The 17048-nt window shown below is 37.6% G+C and overlaps 1 protein-coding gene across 1 annotated transcript in view; it reads right to left on the bottom strand.

Annotated features, from left to right (window-relative positions):
- The window catches only part of LOC140229821 (uncharacterized), an 18613-nt gene extending 1717 nt beyond the window's left edge, over nucleotides 1–16896 (bottom strand). Inside the window, exons 1-6 of the mRNA XM_072310051.1 lie at nucleotides 14816–16896; nucleotides 14161–14333; nucleotides 12370–12581; nucleotides 5888–6617; nucleotides 5382–5471; nucleotides 868–983 (exon numbers count right to left, since the gene is read on the bottom strand). Coding sequence (XP_072166152.1) covers nucleotides 15532–16398 — 867 coding nt within the window. The 5' untranslated portion in view covers nucleotides 16399–16896 and the 3' untranslated portion in view covers nucleotides 868–983; nucleotides 5382–5471; nucleotides 5888–6617; ... (1 more) ...; nucleotides 14161–14333; nucleotides 14816–15531. The remainder of the gene's footprint in view (nucleotides 1–867; nucleotides 984–5381; nucleotides 5472–5887; nucleotides 6618–12369; nucleotides 12582–14160; nucleotides 14334–14815) is intronic.
- Nucleotides 16897–17048: the final 152 nt, after the last annotated feature.

Below are 17048 nucleotides of genomic sequence, written 5' to 3'. Positions count from 1 at the left end.
CTGAGGAAGAAAAAGTAAAATAAAAAGAGAAACATTCAAGACGTATTGAACCAGAAAATGGTTTTATTACTCGGTTGAGTTTTTTTTTTTTCTCCCTATCACATTAATTCTGTAATGACTCTGCCATACTTAAAGCTAAAGATTAATTTGCAAATAAAAGAGAAGACATAGCATGAGGGCATTGTATAGGTCTGTATTACATGGAACAGCTACAGATCACATCACATCTGTAGCCCAAGTTATGTTGTTTTTCATTTTGATATCTAGCTAAATTTCAGACAAAGTCATGTTGCAAATAGATGTCAATCTGCCAATAAATGAGGTCAAATCTCTGAGGACTTAATACAAAAAATGATGGGCAATAGTGCTAATATTAAAGTTAAATATTACAATACTTGCATTTTTGGCCTCCATACCGACACTTGCGCTGGACATTATTTGACTTAAAATCAACTTTGGTTTCAACACAGCTTTCTGCACATTCAGGGTTTTGGATTCATATGAGATATCACATGCCATTTTATTGATCTTGATTTGCCAATGCTGCATCACATAACACCAACTGGAAGTATGGGACTATCCTTTACAGAGAAGAAAGAGAAGAATTTATATTTCCTCTGAAGGAGGCAGATTCAAGACACTAAAAAAAAATATGAATTCAAGGAAATTTCACATTTGGTATCAGGAAAATAAGCATTCAAAGTACATGCTGTCATCATAAGGATAAAAATGTACATAGGTATAGTGATCAGAAATGCCATTACCACCACATCCCCATTTAATGAATTTCCCCTCCCACAATAGTATGATTGAGTTGTAAAACTGGGTATAGATAATACATTAAAAAAATGAAGAATTTAAACTTACACCTTTCCAGTCAATCAATGAACTCAAAGCCTGGTCAGGAATTCACCTCTCTCATAAGGGTTGCACGGTTCTCTTGTCCACTGAGTGGAAGAGTACATCACATTCAGAGCCAGTCCCTGCTGATGACAGAATAAAGTAGATTACAAAGTTTAATTATAAAAGTCTGTAGTGTAGAAATATGATATGACAAATAAAATATATCAAGCTCTAGTTCTTTTCTCAAATTTGTCTGTCATCACTTAACATATGTATTAGGGGGAAAAGGAAGTGGCACTGACGTGCATTTGTACATTGTATTTTCATACCCATGTAGAAATATTTTGATTTTCACTGTAATCAAGGTAATATTAAATTGCATGGAAATGGCAGGAAATACTGCCAGCTTTTTTCCAATCACTCACCTACGATGGAACCAACTCAGTAAAGGAAATTGTTGATATTGACATTGACTTGCACATGGTTACTGTGAACACCTCGCTCTTCACAACATACGCTGCACTGCTGCCTAGTTTATCTTACCTGAAGTAACCGACACATTGAGGGATGCATATTGAAATATAGCCTATATGGTGTTATGAATTAACTTTGGTGCAGTCTGATACAATTTGTTGTAACCCCCCCCCCCCACAAAAAAAAAAGAAATGCACAACATTTCAACCTCTCGAGTCAAAATATGACATAACGTAAAAGCATGGAATTAAGTCTTTACACATACCAGGTTGTCAAATTTAAGACAGTGTTATAGTCGAATTATGGATGGCTTGTTCCTATATAGAATATTAACAGTAGTGAAATTTGAGATAACATCCGTATAGGGTCGAGTAAACAACCATGGATACCGAGTAGAACTACCTAGCACCGAAAACAAAATCAGACAAAGATACCCGAGGTCTATAATAGAATCAGCATGCTACGTTGCCATACTCTGAATCTAGTTCTTGACTAATCTAATGTTAGATCTACTGACTAGATATCTCCGATACTGACGTTAGCTAACTTGTAACTACACAATCTAGCATCTAGACTAGTTAGCCCGATCTATGCCGTGCGCTAGCACTTGTGTACAGCGACATAAACGCAGGGCCATACTGTAGGATATAATTATAGTTAGCGTCTAGTCTAGTAGTAGTACGAGTAGATCTAGTTACTAGTGGTAGATCTAGGCCTAGGGATCTATAAATAATGGAAGCTACTGCATTGTAGACTGCATTCAAATTGAACAGTTCTACAGAGTCAAGGTCTAGACAAGAGAGACTCAATTGTGATTGTGATGAAAAGTAGAGGTCTAGAGGGTCTAACGTTAGAGTTTCTAGACAGAAAATCCGTCTGTCCGGAGGAGGATCAAACTTGGAATTTTAAACAGGTCTAGGCCCTATGCCCCTAGTCCCCTACAGTGGTACTGGTAGACACTAAACAAGTTAGACAGCCTACGCGATCGCTTGAGGCTTCTGCGATATTGCCGACAGTTCACACCGTTATTCGAAGCTCACTTAATCGCAATCTTATCAGTGACAAGTTCTAACAAATCTACAGCTATACTCTAGGTCTACAGTCGTGAGTCGGCAAGCATGAACGAAGCAAAAAACGGAGCTAGACGTGGACTACCGTATCAGTAGTAGATGTAGACTGACCTACGTTTGCGTAATTACACACATGGGACTAAGCAAATCACGATTGTTGCGATGAACATGTTCAATACGAACAAAGTAAAGGAATCGTTGGACACTACTTCCTTATCACTGCCAGAACAGACTTGGAATGGCATCGGCCATGGAAATTTCAATAAACATATCATGCTAAGATGGAATTTGCACACTGAAAATGGAATTTGACCACGAAATATTAATTTCAATGTTTCTTTACCGTACCTTCTGCTTGGTTGTCATTACCATGTTTCTCTCCTTTACCTCTCACTATCGATCACAGCCTCGTTCACTATGATTGAATTAGTCGAACTCAATTAATTATCGTTCCCACCCAAATATCGATTTGATGAAACGCGTCACAAGAGTCGTTCCCAGGATGGCATCAATCCCAGAGTTGGGATCGGTCTTGGGTTGGATCGATTTCCCATGTTAGTGAAACAGGCCCCTGACCTATCTAAATATTGAAAAGGAAACACATACAGTGGAAAAGCGTTTACTGAGAAAAAAAGGCTCCAAAGTATAGGGTCTATTTAAGTGCTTAATCTTACCGAGCCATGCTAGCTGTGCGGTGAATTGGACAAAATACAGGATGTCAAACTCCGCAGCATAAACAATGAAGAAATAACAAAATCAAGCTGACATTGATCACACTATATTAACACATTCTATTCATGACAAATACCGACTCTCAAAGCAGTAGCATTATCCATTCAAAAGATAATAGAGTTTAAGACCCCCCATAAAAAAAGAAGAAAAAGAAGAAAGCACTGTGTGCGACTTCTTGTTGGTGCTGTGATGTACGGTCATATATTATATATATATATATATATATGAAGAGTTTGTTTGCAAAAACCGATAAGTCCATTTTTGAAGATTTTGAATTGCGGTCTCTGTCATAAAGTACAAAATAATACCTTTTAAATGATATATTGGTCATTAAATATAAAGGTACATTTTTGAAGTTATGGTCAAAAGAAGAAAAATTTTTCTTATTATTCTCTTTATTTTTCTTGACCTTTAATCGCAAATATCTCCATTTGGCAAATATGGACTTATCGGTTTTTGCGAACAATCTCTTCATACACTGTTAGAAAAAAATCAACAAGGTTGTTTAAAATTTTTAAACAACCACAAGTTAACCGGTGAATCGCTCAACTGTTGTTTAAAAATTAAACAACACGTAGTTGTTTAAACTTTTAACCATTTGTTGCTTAAAAATTCTAAACAACTGTTGTTTAAAAGAAATTTAAACAACTGGGTTGTTTAAAAAAGTTGTTTGAAAATCTAAACAACTGTTGTTTAAAAGTAATTTTATACAACTGGGTTGTTTAAAAAAAAAAGTTGTTTAAAAGTCTAAACAACTGTTGTTTAAATGTAATTTTATACAACTGAGTTGTTTAAAAAAAGTTGTTTAAGACTCTGAACAACTGTTGTTTAAAAGTCATTTTATACAACCGGGTTGTTTAAAAGTCATTTTATACAACTGGGTTGTTTAAAGCAAATATTAAATATTCATGTTTAGAATTTATACAGTTCTTAATCCCATATTACTGTACAACTCACTTGTATATAAGCACAATAATACAAATGTTTATTTTTTGGGCAAATTATATATTTCAGCACATTTTCACTGTCTATATCACTGACATCGTATCATTAGAAAACCTTCAATCGGTCAATATGTCCATCGATGTGCAAACTTATTACAAATAACAAATTAAGCCAATCAAGAATTGTCTCATCCATTTTCAGAATATATACAGAGTAACGATTTTTCTTATACAGTTAACCTTTGACAGGTCGAAGTTCTCGAGAACCGAGAAAAATGTGTCGACTTGCGCGGATTTAGTAAAAATATGCAGTTTGACTGCAGAGGAAAAATCACGAGCTTTTGTTTTGCTTGAGTTAAGTGATTTCCCAGCTGAATTGACCTCGACTCATCTAAAGCTTAGTGTATTGTCAAATGTACATTTTGATTCCACTTACGTACAAATGGGGCGCTTAACGCCGTAAAAATCACATTTCAAAATATTTCAACTAAACTGCAATGGCAAATTGAATTTGAAACATGCAATAATTAAAGAATCAATTATCATGCATAACATGGATGTGTTCAGCTTGAGATTATCTATAACTGTGCCACATTGAATATTTTGTTGCTTCATTTCTCATATTGTGTGGGTGCATGGGGACCATCAGTTACCCTCAAATGGGTCCAAAAGGGCTAACTGAATGGACAGTACACAGAGAATGTAATTTTTCAGAATGCTTTTACAGTACAATGCACACCTTACAGACAGTTTTATAGTGATCATACCCTGACAAGACAAGATAAATCTTGAATGAGTCTTATTTCCTGGAATAAATCTGATTTTCTTAGAACCACTGACTTTGTTCTTGAAGTGTTTGTCACTATTACATGCGCTTGGAAATCTCATAAGCGAAGCATAAGGGAATGGCCCTCTAAGGATTTGCTTTTCTGTCCCAATACTGCACTTTGTTGTCCCACTAAGAAAATATTACTGAAGGTATTGCACTACACAGCTTCTCTATTAACTAGATCATTTTTAACAATGTTCAATTTGATGTAACGTTGTTTTGAATCATTTCAGTTGCAATGCTTTTGGGGAACATCTGCAATAGTAAGTCAGGGGTTATTAGATTATATTTCCTTGACAGTACAATGATGACTGTAAATATACTGCAGATGGAGAAACCATTCACATTAAGAAATAAGCTTTATCTCTTGTGAAAATTCTACTCCATACCTATATTCAGCATATCTGAACAGACCAAATAACATATACAGTGTATTGTAATTGTAATGAAATTTACTCCTGTTTACTGGTGTAATTTGAGAAGTCATACCTGCTACCAACACATACAGTTGTTTTTTCTTCATAACTGGGATGTGCCAAGTACAGCACATCTGTCCAGCAAAGATCATCTCTGTCACACCTGTGATAGAGATGGCAGTAATGAAGATTACTCTATATACAATGAAATATATTTATAATGGAAATATACATTCTACGAAACAGTTCATCTTGAATTTCATGAAGGCCACATTCAGTACAGAGTGTCACTTCCATTATGCTCAACAGATATGAGGTTTTAATTTCACAATTGCTATATTTCTGAAAATTGACTGTCATGCTTCAGTATAAACCTGTGAAGATCTTGCCCAATATGTCATTAAGTCGCTACTATGCAAAATACCCTTTTTAATTCATTTCTAGCCCATCTTTATCATAAGTTTTCAAGGGCCAACATTACCCACTAATAGAACAATCTTCTCATGTCCTTTGATCTTTCCATGTGACATGTATCCATTACTTATTGAATTTTAAACAAATAAAACACATATATCAAACCTTTGCTTTGACGAATGACCTAAAAGTCGACTTTGTCAATTAAACTTCTGATGACCGTGAAAATCTCATTCTACGCGTCTAATCTTCCTGATTTGAAGAGTTCAGGCATGTCCTGATCTCTCTCACAGAATTGGACGTCACTTTACCAGGCATTTTGTACACAACTGTCTCCAAGAACTGCCAGGCAGCAAAACATTGAGCCTGGTAATCTACATCTAGGACATAATGCACTTTGAATGCACAGTCCACAGCCTTTGTCAAAGTTGGAAACAAGAATCCCTGTCTCTCTACAATAGGGAGTTTTCGCAAGCACAACGCGGCCGGGAGTTAAGCGTGTCGTGTGCGAAATTTGCTTCTGCACATGATCAATCTGAGGAACGTCCCATCCGGGGGAAAACGAGTACGGTACTTGGCCAAAATAGCGCTCGGCCCCGATGCTGGGCAGGAGTGAGCCAGCCAGTCAGCCATCCAATCAGCAATCTTGTCCCCACGCCTCCGTCCTGTACAGGAAAGCGAAACTGCATAGATATGGGGACAAGAGTCAGAGTACGGGGACTGTCACAAGTGATCGCTTCCTCGTATTCTCGGTCTTCGCGTCGTGTAGCAAAAACTTCCTAATGACAATGGTTTGCAGTGGCTTCTTCCAGGATCGTCCCATCAGCAAGATGAAGGGCTGTGGTCTCTGCTTCCTGTCATTTTGTCCAGTGTAGAAAGCCAGGTCTGTGCCCTCCTGTAAAATGAAGTGGAAGTGGAAAAAAAACATGCATATACATCTTGATAAAATCTTGAAATAATCTACGCAGAAGTGTTGGGTTGATGCATTGGTATAATGAAGTCCATCAGAACAGATATATTTCCCACACCTCTCCAATGTTCAAGGTAGAGTTCATAATAAAGTGCCTGGCCAAATTCTGCAACATTTCATTTGCAAACATATACCCTAAATTGGGTATTTTATGTAGTATATAAGATCCATGTATTACATTTTCTATTCATGACCTGGCTGAATGAATTTTCAACTGTGTGGCCTATGGGAACTTCTGAAAGGCAATTAATTTTATTGCTGGCAAGCCCAGGCAAAAAGTATTATCAAACAAAAACTACTTCTAAATTGCATTTCATTATTTGGGTAAGTTACTCTTTCCAATACTAGTAGTATAACAATTTTGTCCACTTACATTGTAGGAACATTAAGGGGTATTTGAGGTCTTTTTGATATGGGTGTGGGGGGGGGGGGGAACACCCTGTATCACATTGGATGTATATGAGTGGTATGTGATATATTTCCAGCATCTTGCTGAATATAATGATACCATAGGTCAAGTGCAATATTTGTTAATGAATGGAATATTCCTTATTGGCAACATTCGGGACCAATTTCGCATTTCATGCGAATTTTTTCCCCTTTCCATCAAAATGAAAAGGACATATGGACAAGCGTGTGATTGAGCAGTCAGGCACAAAATAAAGTAAATATGTATGTTGACTATGTAATATAAGATTTTTTTTTTTCATAAAAAAAAAAAAATATTGTGATTCACAGCATACATTAGCAACATAGTAAATTTGCATAAATATGTAGAATCCATGGACTAAACTAACAAATGAAACAGCATAAACTGGGAATTTCTGTAACTATGGACCACAACTTGATGATTTCTATATTTTGTATTGCAATGTCAAAGTCAATCAATCAATCAATCATAGTTTATTTCAATCAATCAATCAATCATAGTTTATTTCCAATCAACGAAAATCAAAAACATAGTACAATATATACATGTCATTAAATGATATTGTCCAAACGCTTGCAAAAGATTCATGTGATATACGAGACAAATTATAGAACAACATATATGTGACCGTGCACCTCAAAACGAACATAAAGTCGCACACACTGATTTTGCGTGAGGACTGAAAATAAGTGAAATGGGTCAACCTAGCCGAACTTGACTTATTCATATTTCCTGAAAGAGTGGGTCTTCTTTTACATTATGGTAAAATTTGGTATCATAAAACGGGCAGGAAAGTGTGTTTTTTTAGCAGTTTATCTCGAACATTTTTGGTAGAAAAGTGTGATTAGGTGTGTCTTTGGCATCCCTTTTTCATTTCTGAAAAACCTTGTCCACACTCCTCACTTTCAACTCTAATAACTTTTGAAAGGATAGGGCTACTGCTTTGGAAATTGGCATTAATTATGAATAGAATGTGCTAATAAGGCATGCCTAATTTCAGTTTAATCTGATAATCTCTTCATTGTTGTTACTCTGGTGGTTTACTTTCTGTTTTTTGTCCCATTCATCGCCCAACCAGCACGGTTTGGTAAAGATTAAGCGCTTGAATAGACACTGTACTTCAGAGCCTCTTTTCTCAGTTCACACTCTTCCTGAGTTTGTGCTTTCTTTCCAATATTTAGATAGGTTAGGAGAGTCCATTTGATTTGAGTTATACATCAGTTTAAAGCTTAAAGTCTGCTCTTTCAGAATATGGTCTTAACTAAAAATTCATATCTGGCGACTTTTTGTTTGTTTTGAGGTGCAGAGTCACATATGTACAATAATAAAGAGGAACACTGTACAAATACTACGTGGGCGAGCGGAAAATAAATTCGATCATGGAAAATAGTGATCCACTAAAAAGCAAAGCTTGTCGGACGTGGATCGCTAGATAAATAATGAGTGAATGATATACTATTCTATAACAATATACATGTAGTTATTTTGAGATACACAGGTGGGGGAAAAAATATAGAATACCAATGCTATAGTGCCCGGACACTGTTCATTGAACCACGTGTACCGGGAAAATATGACAAGTACAATACATTCGTACACACATTCAATTACCCACATGCATATACACTGTTGGACGCGAGATAGTACCGAGAGGAGAGAAGACGGTAACAATACAAGTCTACGAAGAGCAATAGACAGGAAAGGAAAAGGAGAGAAGAAAGAAGAGAGGTCTGCACACAGAACACGCCAAGTGCTGCGACATCAGGACAGGTGAAAGCTCAAGCATAAATTATAGCAATTTAAATTATCTAAGATTATAAGTAGAAAGTAAATGTTTTCTGAGTTTATATTTAAATGTGACAAATTTTGGGGAATCTTTTAAACTATTATCTAAATTATTCCAAAGTCTGGGTCCGGTATAAAGAAATGTATTTTGGGCATGTGCGGTTCTCATTAACGGAAGATGGAATTCGTCGGATCGTCGCGTGGGATAGTTATGAACATGACTGTTTTGATGAAATAAATCGTGGAATATTTTAGGTAAAAAGTTACTGTTGTAATTAAACATAAACTGACCAAGTTGAAACACATACAAATCATTTACTTTTAACATTTTATGGTCAGAAAACAAAGCATCTGTATGTTCTCGGGTATGTAAATTAAAAACAATTCTAAGCGCTTTCTTTTGCAATAAAAGAAGTTTATCAAGTAACATCTGATATGTATTACCCCAAGCAAGAATCCAGTAGTTTAAATAAGGGAGTATCAAACTAGAATAAAGAGTTAATAATGCGGATGAAGGAAGATAATATTTTAATCTATTCATTACGGCAATGTTACGTGAAATAATTTTACATATGTTATCAATATGATTCCTCCATGAAAGCTTGTTATCAACGCAAACACCAAGAAATTTAAAAGAAGAAACTTCTTCTAAGGGAGTAGTATCAAATGTTATATTGCCTGGGAGGCTATCTAAAGAATTACTAAAAAGCATAACTTTTGTTTTTTGAATATTTAATGACAATTTGTTAGCGTATATCCATTGTATGACCTTTATCAATTCTTCATTGACTGTTCTTATTAAGATATTTGGGTCAGGGTGGAAAAAAAAAATTAGAGTCATCCGCGAATAATATGAATGATAGTTTCTCCGAGGATCTATGAAAATCATTAATATAAATAATGAATAACAATGGGCCTAATAAACTCCCTTGTGGAACACCACATGCAATTATTTTACTTTGAGAGTCAAAGCCGTTGACATGTACAAATTGGGATCTTTCTGATAGGTAACTCGTGAACCACTCCAAGGCCTTTCCACGTATTCCATAATGAGACAGTTTGGCGAGAAGTATTCCGTGGTTAATCGTGTCAAAGGCCTTGGAGAAGTCCAAGAAGATACCTATTGTGTGTGAAAGTGTGTCGAGTGCGTGTGTGACTTTGTCGATGAGGGCACGTAGTGCGTGTGTTGTGCTGTGATTTTCCCTGAATCCAAATTGAAAGTTTGAAAATATGTCGCAGGTTTTAAGAAAACGTACTGTCCTGATGTAGATTATTCTTTCAAGAATCTTAGAAATAGAAGATAATAAAGATATGGGTCTATAGTTATTGACATCATCCTTCTCCCCTTTCTTATAAATAGGAATTACTTTCGCAATTTTCATGCTATTTTTGGCACATGGCCAGTTGCAAGCAATGAGTTGATAATATGTACTAAGGGATCCACTATTTGAGGAATTATGTTTTTTTTTGTCAAATAGTTGTCAATTCCGTCGTGGCCAGGACTTTTACCTTCTTTCAAATTGGCAACAATCTTTATTATTTCTTCTTTATATGTTGGGTCAAGAAATATAGTTTTGGAGTTAGGTGTATCTAAAAAATCACTAAGGCACCACAGAGAAACCCGATAGAGAGATATCTTCGTCGCGACGATGTCGCATTGTGCATGTTTGATGATTTGCATATGAAGGGTTTGTTTGCAAAAACCGATAAGTCCATTTTTGAAGATTTTGAAGTACGATCTTTGTCATAAAGTACAAAATAATACCTTTTAAATGATACATTGGTCACTACATATAAAGGTATATTTTTGAAGTTATGGTCAAAAGAAGCAAAAATTTTCCTATTATTCTCTTTATTTTTCTTGACCGTTAATCGCAAATATCTCCATTTGGCAAATATGGACTTATCGGTTTTTGCAAACAAACTCTTCATATGAACAGGCGTCACGTGCATATGAATAAGCAACCGTGCGTATGAATACACGTACTTTCTTTTCATACCTTTGTTTATTCGTCCCGACGATAAGCGACGATAGAGAAAGGATTCCCTTTCACTAATCGTCGCTTTTCGTCCCGACTTACTAGCTATTTTCAAAGTTCGGCTTCTATTGTGCCTTGCGTTTCTTTTGTTGAAAACGTCGCATATCGTTCCCGACGAATCATTGTTCAACCGTCGGGAAATGTCCTGACTATAGTTATGGCTTCGTTTCAATGCCGTTCGCGTTCAAGTTTATGTTTTGTTCAGCTGTACTTGTCACATTATAAAGCCTGTATCCGTGTGATCTAAAACGTCGCATATCGTCCGACGAATTACCATTACTGTACCACCGAAATTCAGTCTCTGTTCCATCGTCGAGCAACGTCCAAAGCGCGTGGCTACAGCTAATCCGCTGGGTGATATGATTCGCAATGCCGAGTACGATAATAAATGGGAAGTTTTGTGTTTTCACGAGAAAAAAAAAATGTATTCTCGCTGCTATAGATAATTGTGAATAACAGGCTGACTTTCCGTCTTTTGTGCAAATGGTAGTTACGGCGATGTGAAAGGAGACTTGACCGCAGTCGATAGACATTGAATTTGTATTATCTTGTCTTTACGCGTAGGAAACACGGCGGAGAGATTTTGTCCGGTTTACAATTGAAAACTTGACCATCGTTCAAAACTTATTTCATGGTCGCCGTTCGTTGTCAAACTCCGACAACTTCTGTTATATTTTTTGCTGTAGAATACATTGATTTTTTCTTTTGTTATTTGACACAATATTGAATCAAATATTTGTATTTTAACAACGTGTTTACCTATTTATTCTGTTGCGGCATTTACTTCAACTGGTCGTCGGCCTTCGCGTGGTTGTAATCATTGTTAACATTTATGTCGTCTTGTAAAATTTTACAGCGGGCGGAGAGATTCCGTTCAGCGTTCAAACGGGAATTCGACTGACTGTTCTCATTGTTTGTTATGCTAAAAAAGGGATATTGATTTCATGTTGTCAACATACCATAAGATGTCAGCTGCATTCGCCTTTTAACCTTACTGTAAAGGCGGATTTTTTTTTTTTCACCCACTTTGCGCAACCAGAAACTATCGCAAAAAGAAAATTACGCGAATGTTTTCACTTGCCATTATGTTTCAGGAGATGATGTCTTGGTTTCGGTAAAATACCAAACTCTCTTTCACGGCCGAGTGCGAAGAATTGGTCGCTAAGATGGTTGATGGTAGCTACGACGACTTGTAAGGAAACTTGACTGTTATCGATTTAAATGTTAAGCTTCAGGTGGAGAGATTTTGTCCGAATTCCAAACGGGAACTAGACTAACATTCTTATACTTATTTCAGCTGGTTGTCTTTCTTTGTTAAACTCCATTAACTTCTGTCATGTTTGTAGCTGCATAGAATACAATGATTTCTGTGTTATTTGACACATCATTGACTCAAATCTGTGTATTTTGATACCGGGCTTACCTTTTTACTTTGTTGCAGTATTTACTTCAACTGGTCGTCGGCCTTCGTCATTGTTGCAATATAATTGTTAAAATTTATGTCGTCGTGTAAGATTTTAAAGCGGGAGGAGAGATTCCGTCCAGCTTTCAAACGGGAATACGACTGAAGAACTTGTTTCAGCTGCCCATCCCGCTTTTGTCGATCCCTGTTAACTGTTCTTATTGTTTGTTATTCTTAGAAAAAGAAACAAAACAAAGAAAAAAAAATGATTTCATGTTGTCAACATATCATAGAATGTCATCTGCGTTCGCCTTTTAACTTTACTGTAAAGGCGGATTTTTTTTTTTTCGCCCACTTTCCGCAACCAGAAACTATCACCAAAGGAAAATTATGCAAATGTTTTCACTTGCCATTATGTTTCGGAAGATGATGTCTTGGTTTCGGGAACACACACACACACACACACACACGGAACTCTTTTTTTCACGGCCGAGTGCGAAGAATTTGGTCGCTATAAGCCCCTTTTACACTTTCACGGATTGCATCACGGATGACCACGGATCGTCGGTCCGGGATCATCCGTACTATTTCCGGCATGACCGTGTTGACTTCGTGAAGTCATCCGACGTTATCCTTGATCATCCGGCATGTCCGCTGAAAAAAAGAAAAAAAATGAGCTTGCTTCATTTTTCATCCCGGACATCACGGATTGAAATCAATACAAACTCTTCCTTGTCGGCACCGTCTACTCCGTATTGCATCCGTATTCCTTCCTTGTAGGCACCGGCTACTCCGTGTTGCCTCCGTGAAGACATCGGAACGTCCGTATTAGCATCGGCTCCATCCGGGATGAGAAATTCGTGTATATTTTGCCAATACAAGCTCAGAAAGTCAATGAAATTTGCTCACATCTTCACCCATCAGTACAGCCAATCGACTCCTCTAGTAGGTTTATATCGCATGAGAATCTTCAGTGACCCACACACATCTTCTTGCTGTTTTTTCTTTCTTTTTTTTTGGGGGGGGGGGACGTTTGATTTGTCATATTTTGTTTTGCTTTGTTTATGTTGTTATGTTCCCGCAAAATGAGATTTTGCAACAAAGAGATATGCCTTTATGATGTCGACAAGCAGATGCGTATGTAATCTGCTGTAGATTTTCTGGTGTGCTTGTTACATATTACTTAGCTCTGGAAGCATGTCGCCCAAAAATGATGAAGTATAAAAAGAAAAAGCAAATGTAATGTGTCAGCTTTTTGGGGATGTCCGCGTAAACACCGCGAAGGGACCCAGTTGCATCCGTGCTCTTCCTTGATATCCGTGTAAGCTCCGTATCGTTTCCGCTGTGGTCCGCGTTCATTCCTTGTCTGTCTGTGTAGGCACCGTACTTGTCCTTGTTGCTTCCGTACTTGTCCGTGTAGACAACCAGTTGGGACCGTATTCACACCGGCATTGAAAGGAAAATCGATATTTTGCATGCCGGAACACCACGGATGACGATCCGTGGTCATCCGTGAAGCAATCCGTGAAAGTGTAAAAAGGGGCTTGTGATGATATTAAAAGATGGTAGCTACGACGAGTTGTAAGGAAACTTGACTCTTATTGATATAATATTGTTAGGCATCAGGTGGTGAGATTTTGTCCGACTTCAAAACGGGAACTAGACTAACATTCTAATACTTATTTCAGCTGGTCATCGTTCTTTGTCAAACTCCGTTAACTTCTGTCATTTTTGTTGCTGTAGAATACATTGATATTTGTGTTCTTTGACACACCATTGAATCAAATCTTTGCATTTTAACACCGGGTTTACCTTTTTATTCTGTTGCGGCATTTACTTCAACTGGACGTCGGCCTTCTTGATGGTTGTAATATAATTGCTAAAATCTATGTCGTCCTGTAATACTTTAGAGCTGGAGGAGAGATTCTGTCCAGCTTTCAAACGGGAATTCGACTGCAGAACTTGTTTCAGCTGTCCTTTCCTGGCTGAGTGCGAAGAAATGGTCGCCAAGAAGATTGATGGTAGTTACGACGAATTGTAAAGAAACTTGACTGTTATTGATATAACAATATAATAAGTTTCAGGTGGAGAGATTTCTCTGATTTTCAATGATTTGTTTCATTTAACATATTAAAGATATTTTCTTTCAGTTACATGCATTCTTTCAAACGTTGGGGTAAGTTTACAATTATGAATGAGTATCTTATGCTTTGAATTGCACCATGTGCCCATTTCTATGCAAGAGCCAAATTTTCCTTTTCTTGAACTTGTTGGACACCTCAGTGTCTATATAGAATAGTTATTCCCTAATTCGCTACTCAAACGTGAATAAATTATTTTCAATCCCGCCTCCCTTCCCTAACGCATAACCTGCAAAAGAACATAATATATACATAATACCTGAATCCTAGGGGAGCACCAAGCTTCGACGGCAAGACAGAACGGACGGAGAGAACTGATGACTTACGTTATACGCGCCTGGAACCCCCCTCACGAACTGCTTCTTGACATGCCGGAACCAATACCGCCTCCCGATGCTCTTATCCCCACAGCTGTTTCGTCCTGGTCATATGGTCCTCTATCTCGAGCTTGCAGGCCGTCCCGACAATACCAGTGATGGACGTCGCAATTCCGTCTCTGAATAAGACGTCCGTTCTGCTGCGTGTCGAACTAGGTCAGTGAGCTCCACAGCTCTCTCCTCCTGCGAAAGCTTCGAACCCGGCACCTGTCAACATTCTTATGCTAATAGGTTAGCTCAGCTAACAATTGAAAATATATTTATTCCCTAATTCGCTACTCAAACGTGAATAAATTATTTTCAATCCCGCCTCCCTTCCCTAACGCATAACCTGCAAAAGAACATAATATATACATAATACCTGAATCCTAGGGGAGCACCAAGCTTCGACGGCAAGACAGGGCTATTCCTATGCCCTCCCCTCTCAGTCAATTAAAGAACGGGTAACAAGGAAACAAAACGCATACAATTTCATTTAGGAGATTTTAATCCAAGTTTCATTCCATAAACAATGTGTCAGTAATATCTCACATGCTTCATAATAGTGCAGAATAAACAAGGCAGTTTATTCGCTTACATAACGTTATCATATACAATCAACGTTATATCCATACGCAATGTTTTAGAGGCCCAAATTCAAAGATACCGAGAGACGATCATTCATACTACATTGTATCTTTAATGTATCCATCCTTGGCAGTTTCTGAACGCCATCTACCATGCTTCTTAAACAGTCTATCTGGGACTCCAAATTTTGCGGCCGCTGTAGCACCGCCGCTTCGAAGGCTGTGCATGCCGAACTTTTTCGGTTCTAAACCCACTGCTGACAGGGCATCCCGTAACAGATCCAAACACCGAGTGTATGACAATTGTCCATCCCTTAATTTGTAGGATTCTTTGAACTTACAATAATTGACGGGTCTGAAAAGAAATTTCTCATCAGCTGGATCATCTAACTCCGCAGCCAACAAATACTTCCGCAAAGCCGAAACCGGACAGGTTGGTGTATTAGTAGCACCTATGAGGACCCATGCTCCTTGTCTATAAATATCAGTTTTACTTTTCATAATGAAAATGTTCACATGGGAAACATACGTATCAAGATCGCACCTACGAATATTTATCAGTTCGTCATATCGTAGAAATCCAGCATATGCAATCAGTATCATGGCACATAAACGAATATCCACTAAACTAGTGGAAGAACTATATTTCTCTACAACTGCCTTCAAAATGTCTGGTGTAATAGGTTCCTTTTTTACAATAGGTTTAAACAGCAGCTTCTTCAATCCTTGAAGTACAATGTGTAGAAACTTCCGATCACACGGGTTAATGTGTACCTTGGGATTACAGTCATAATGCCATTTTATAGCGTAAAAGGCCGACTCCATCCTGGAGTAAGGAGCACCACTTTGGTATAAATGAATGAGGTATCGACTAATGTCTTCTGGTTCAGCCAGAGCTGAATTTACCTTAAATTGCGTACACCATTCTTCCCAGGCTGACCAAGCTCTCTTGTATTTATAAACCATGTTATCAGCTCTTGAAGCTGCCAAAATCTTGGTCAATGTTTTACCATATTATTATTCGTCCTGTGGCGAAAATCTGGGGGGAATATAAAAAGAGGAATAGCACAACTTCCACCTATCCTGTGTGGTCATTACAAGACATGCTATACATTCGACACCTAAACAACATAGTGTATAGACCCCAAAGGCTAAAATTTTTGATGAATTTCATTCGCCGCTGCCAAGCGCAGCATAAAAATTCATCAAACCGCGGAAAGAAAGCTATGTAATAGCTTTCATTCAGCCCTGCGGCAGATTCCACAGCCATGCGGCTGATTTCATAGCCATGCGGCTGATTCCATAGCCAGGCGGCTGATGCCATAATATAGTCCTACGACTGATACGTTATGAAATTATGCAGAATTCAATCGTACACATAACTCTGGACTTTGGAATTCCTTTGTCCCAAATATAGAATTCCTATTTCTGCCTTCAACGAAAACTCCTTCGGGATTATCAATCTTTACTACACGCGATATTAATAAACGAGATTCTCTATTCTCCGAAAACAAAAGGGGCCAAAATGGGGCAGAAGGCCAATATGGCACAACTGATAGCGGAACACACTCTAACGTGATTCAAAACTTGCCCAATACTATCGATAGGGGGCACCA

This window comes from Diadema setosum, chromosome 6 (assembly GCF_964275005.1).
Source record: "Diadema setosum chromosome 6, eeDiaSeto1, whole genome shotgun sequence".
In the NCBI taxonomy this organism is placed as follows: domain Eukaryota; kingdom Metazoa; phylum Echinodermata; class Echinoidea; order Diadematoida; family Diadematidae; genus Diadema; species Diadema setosum.
This window is presented reverse-complemented; position numbering and strand designations above follow the sequence as displayed.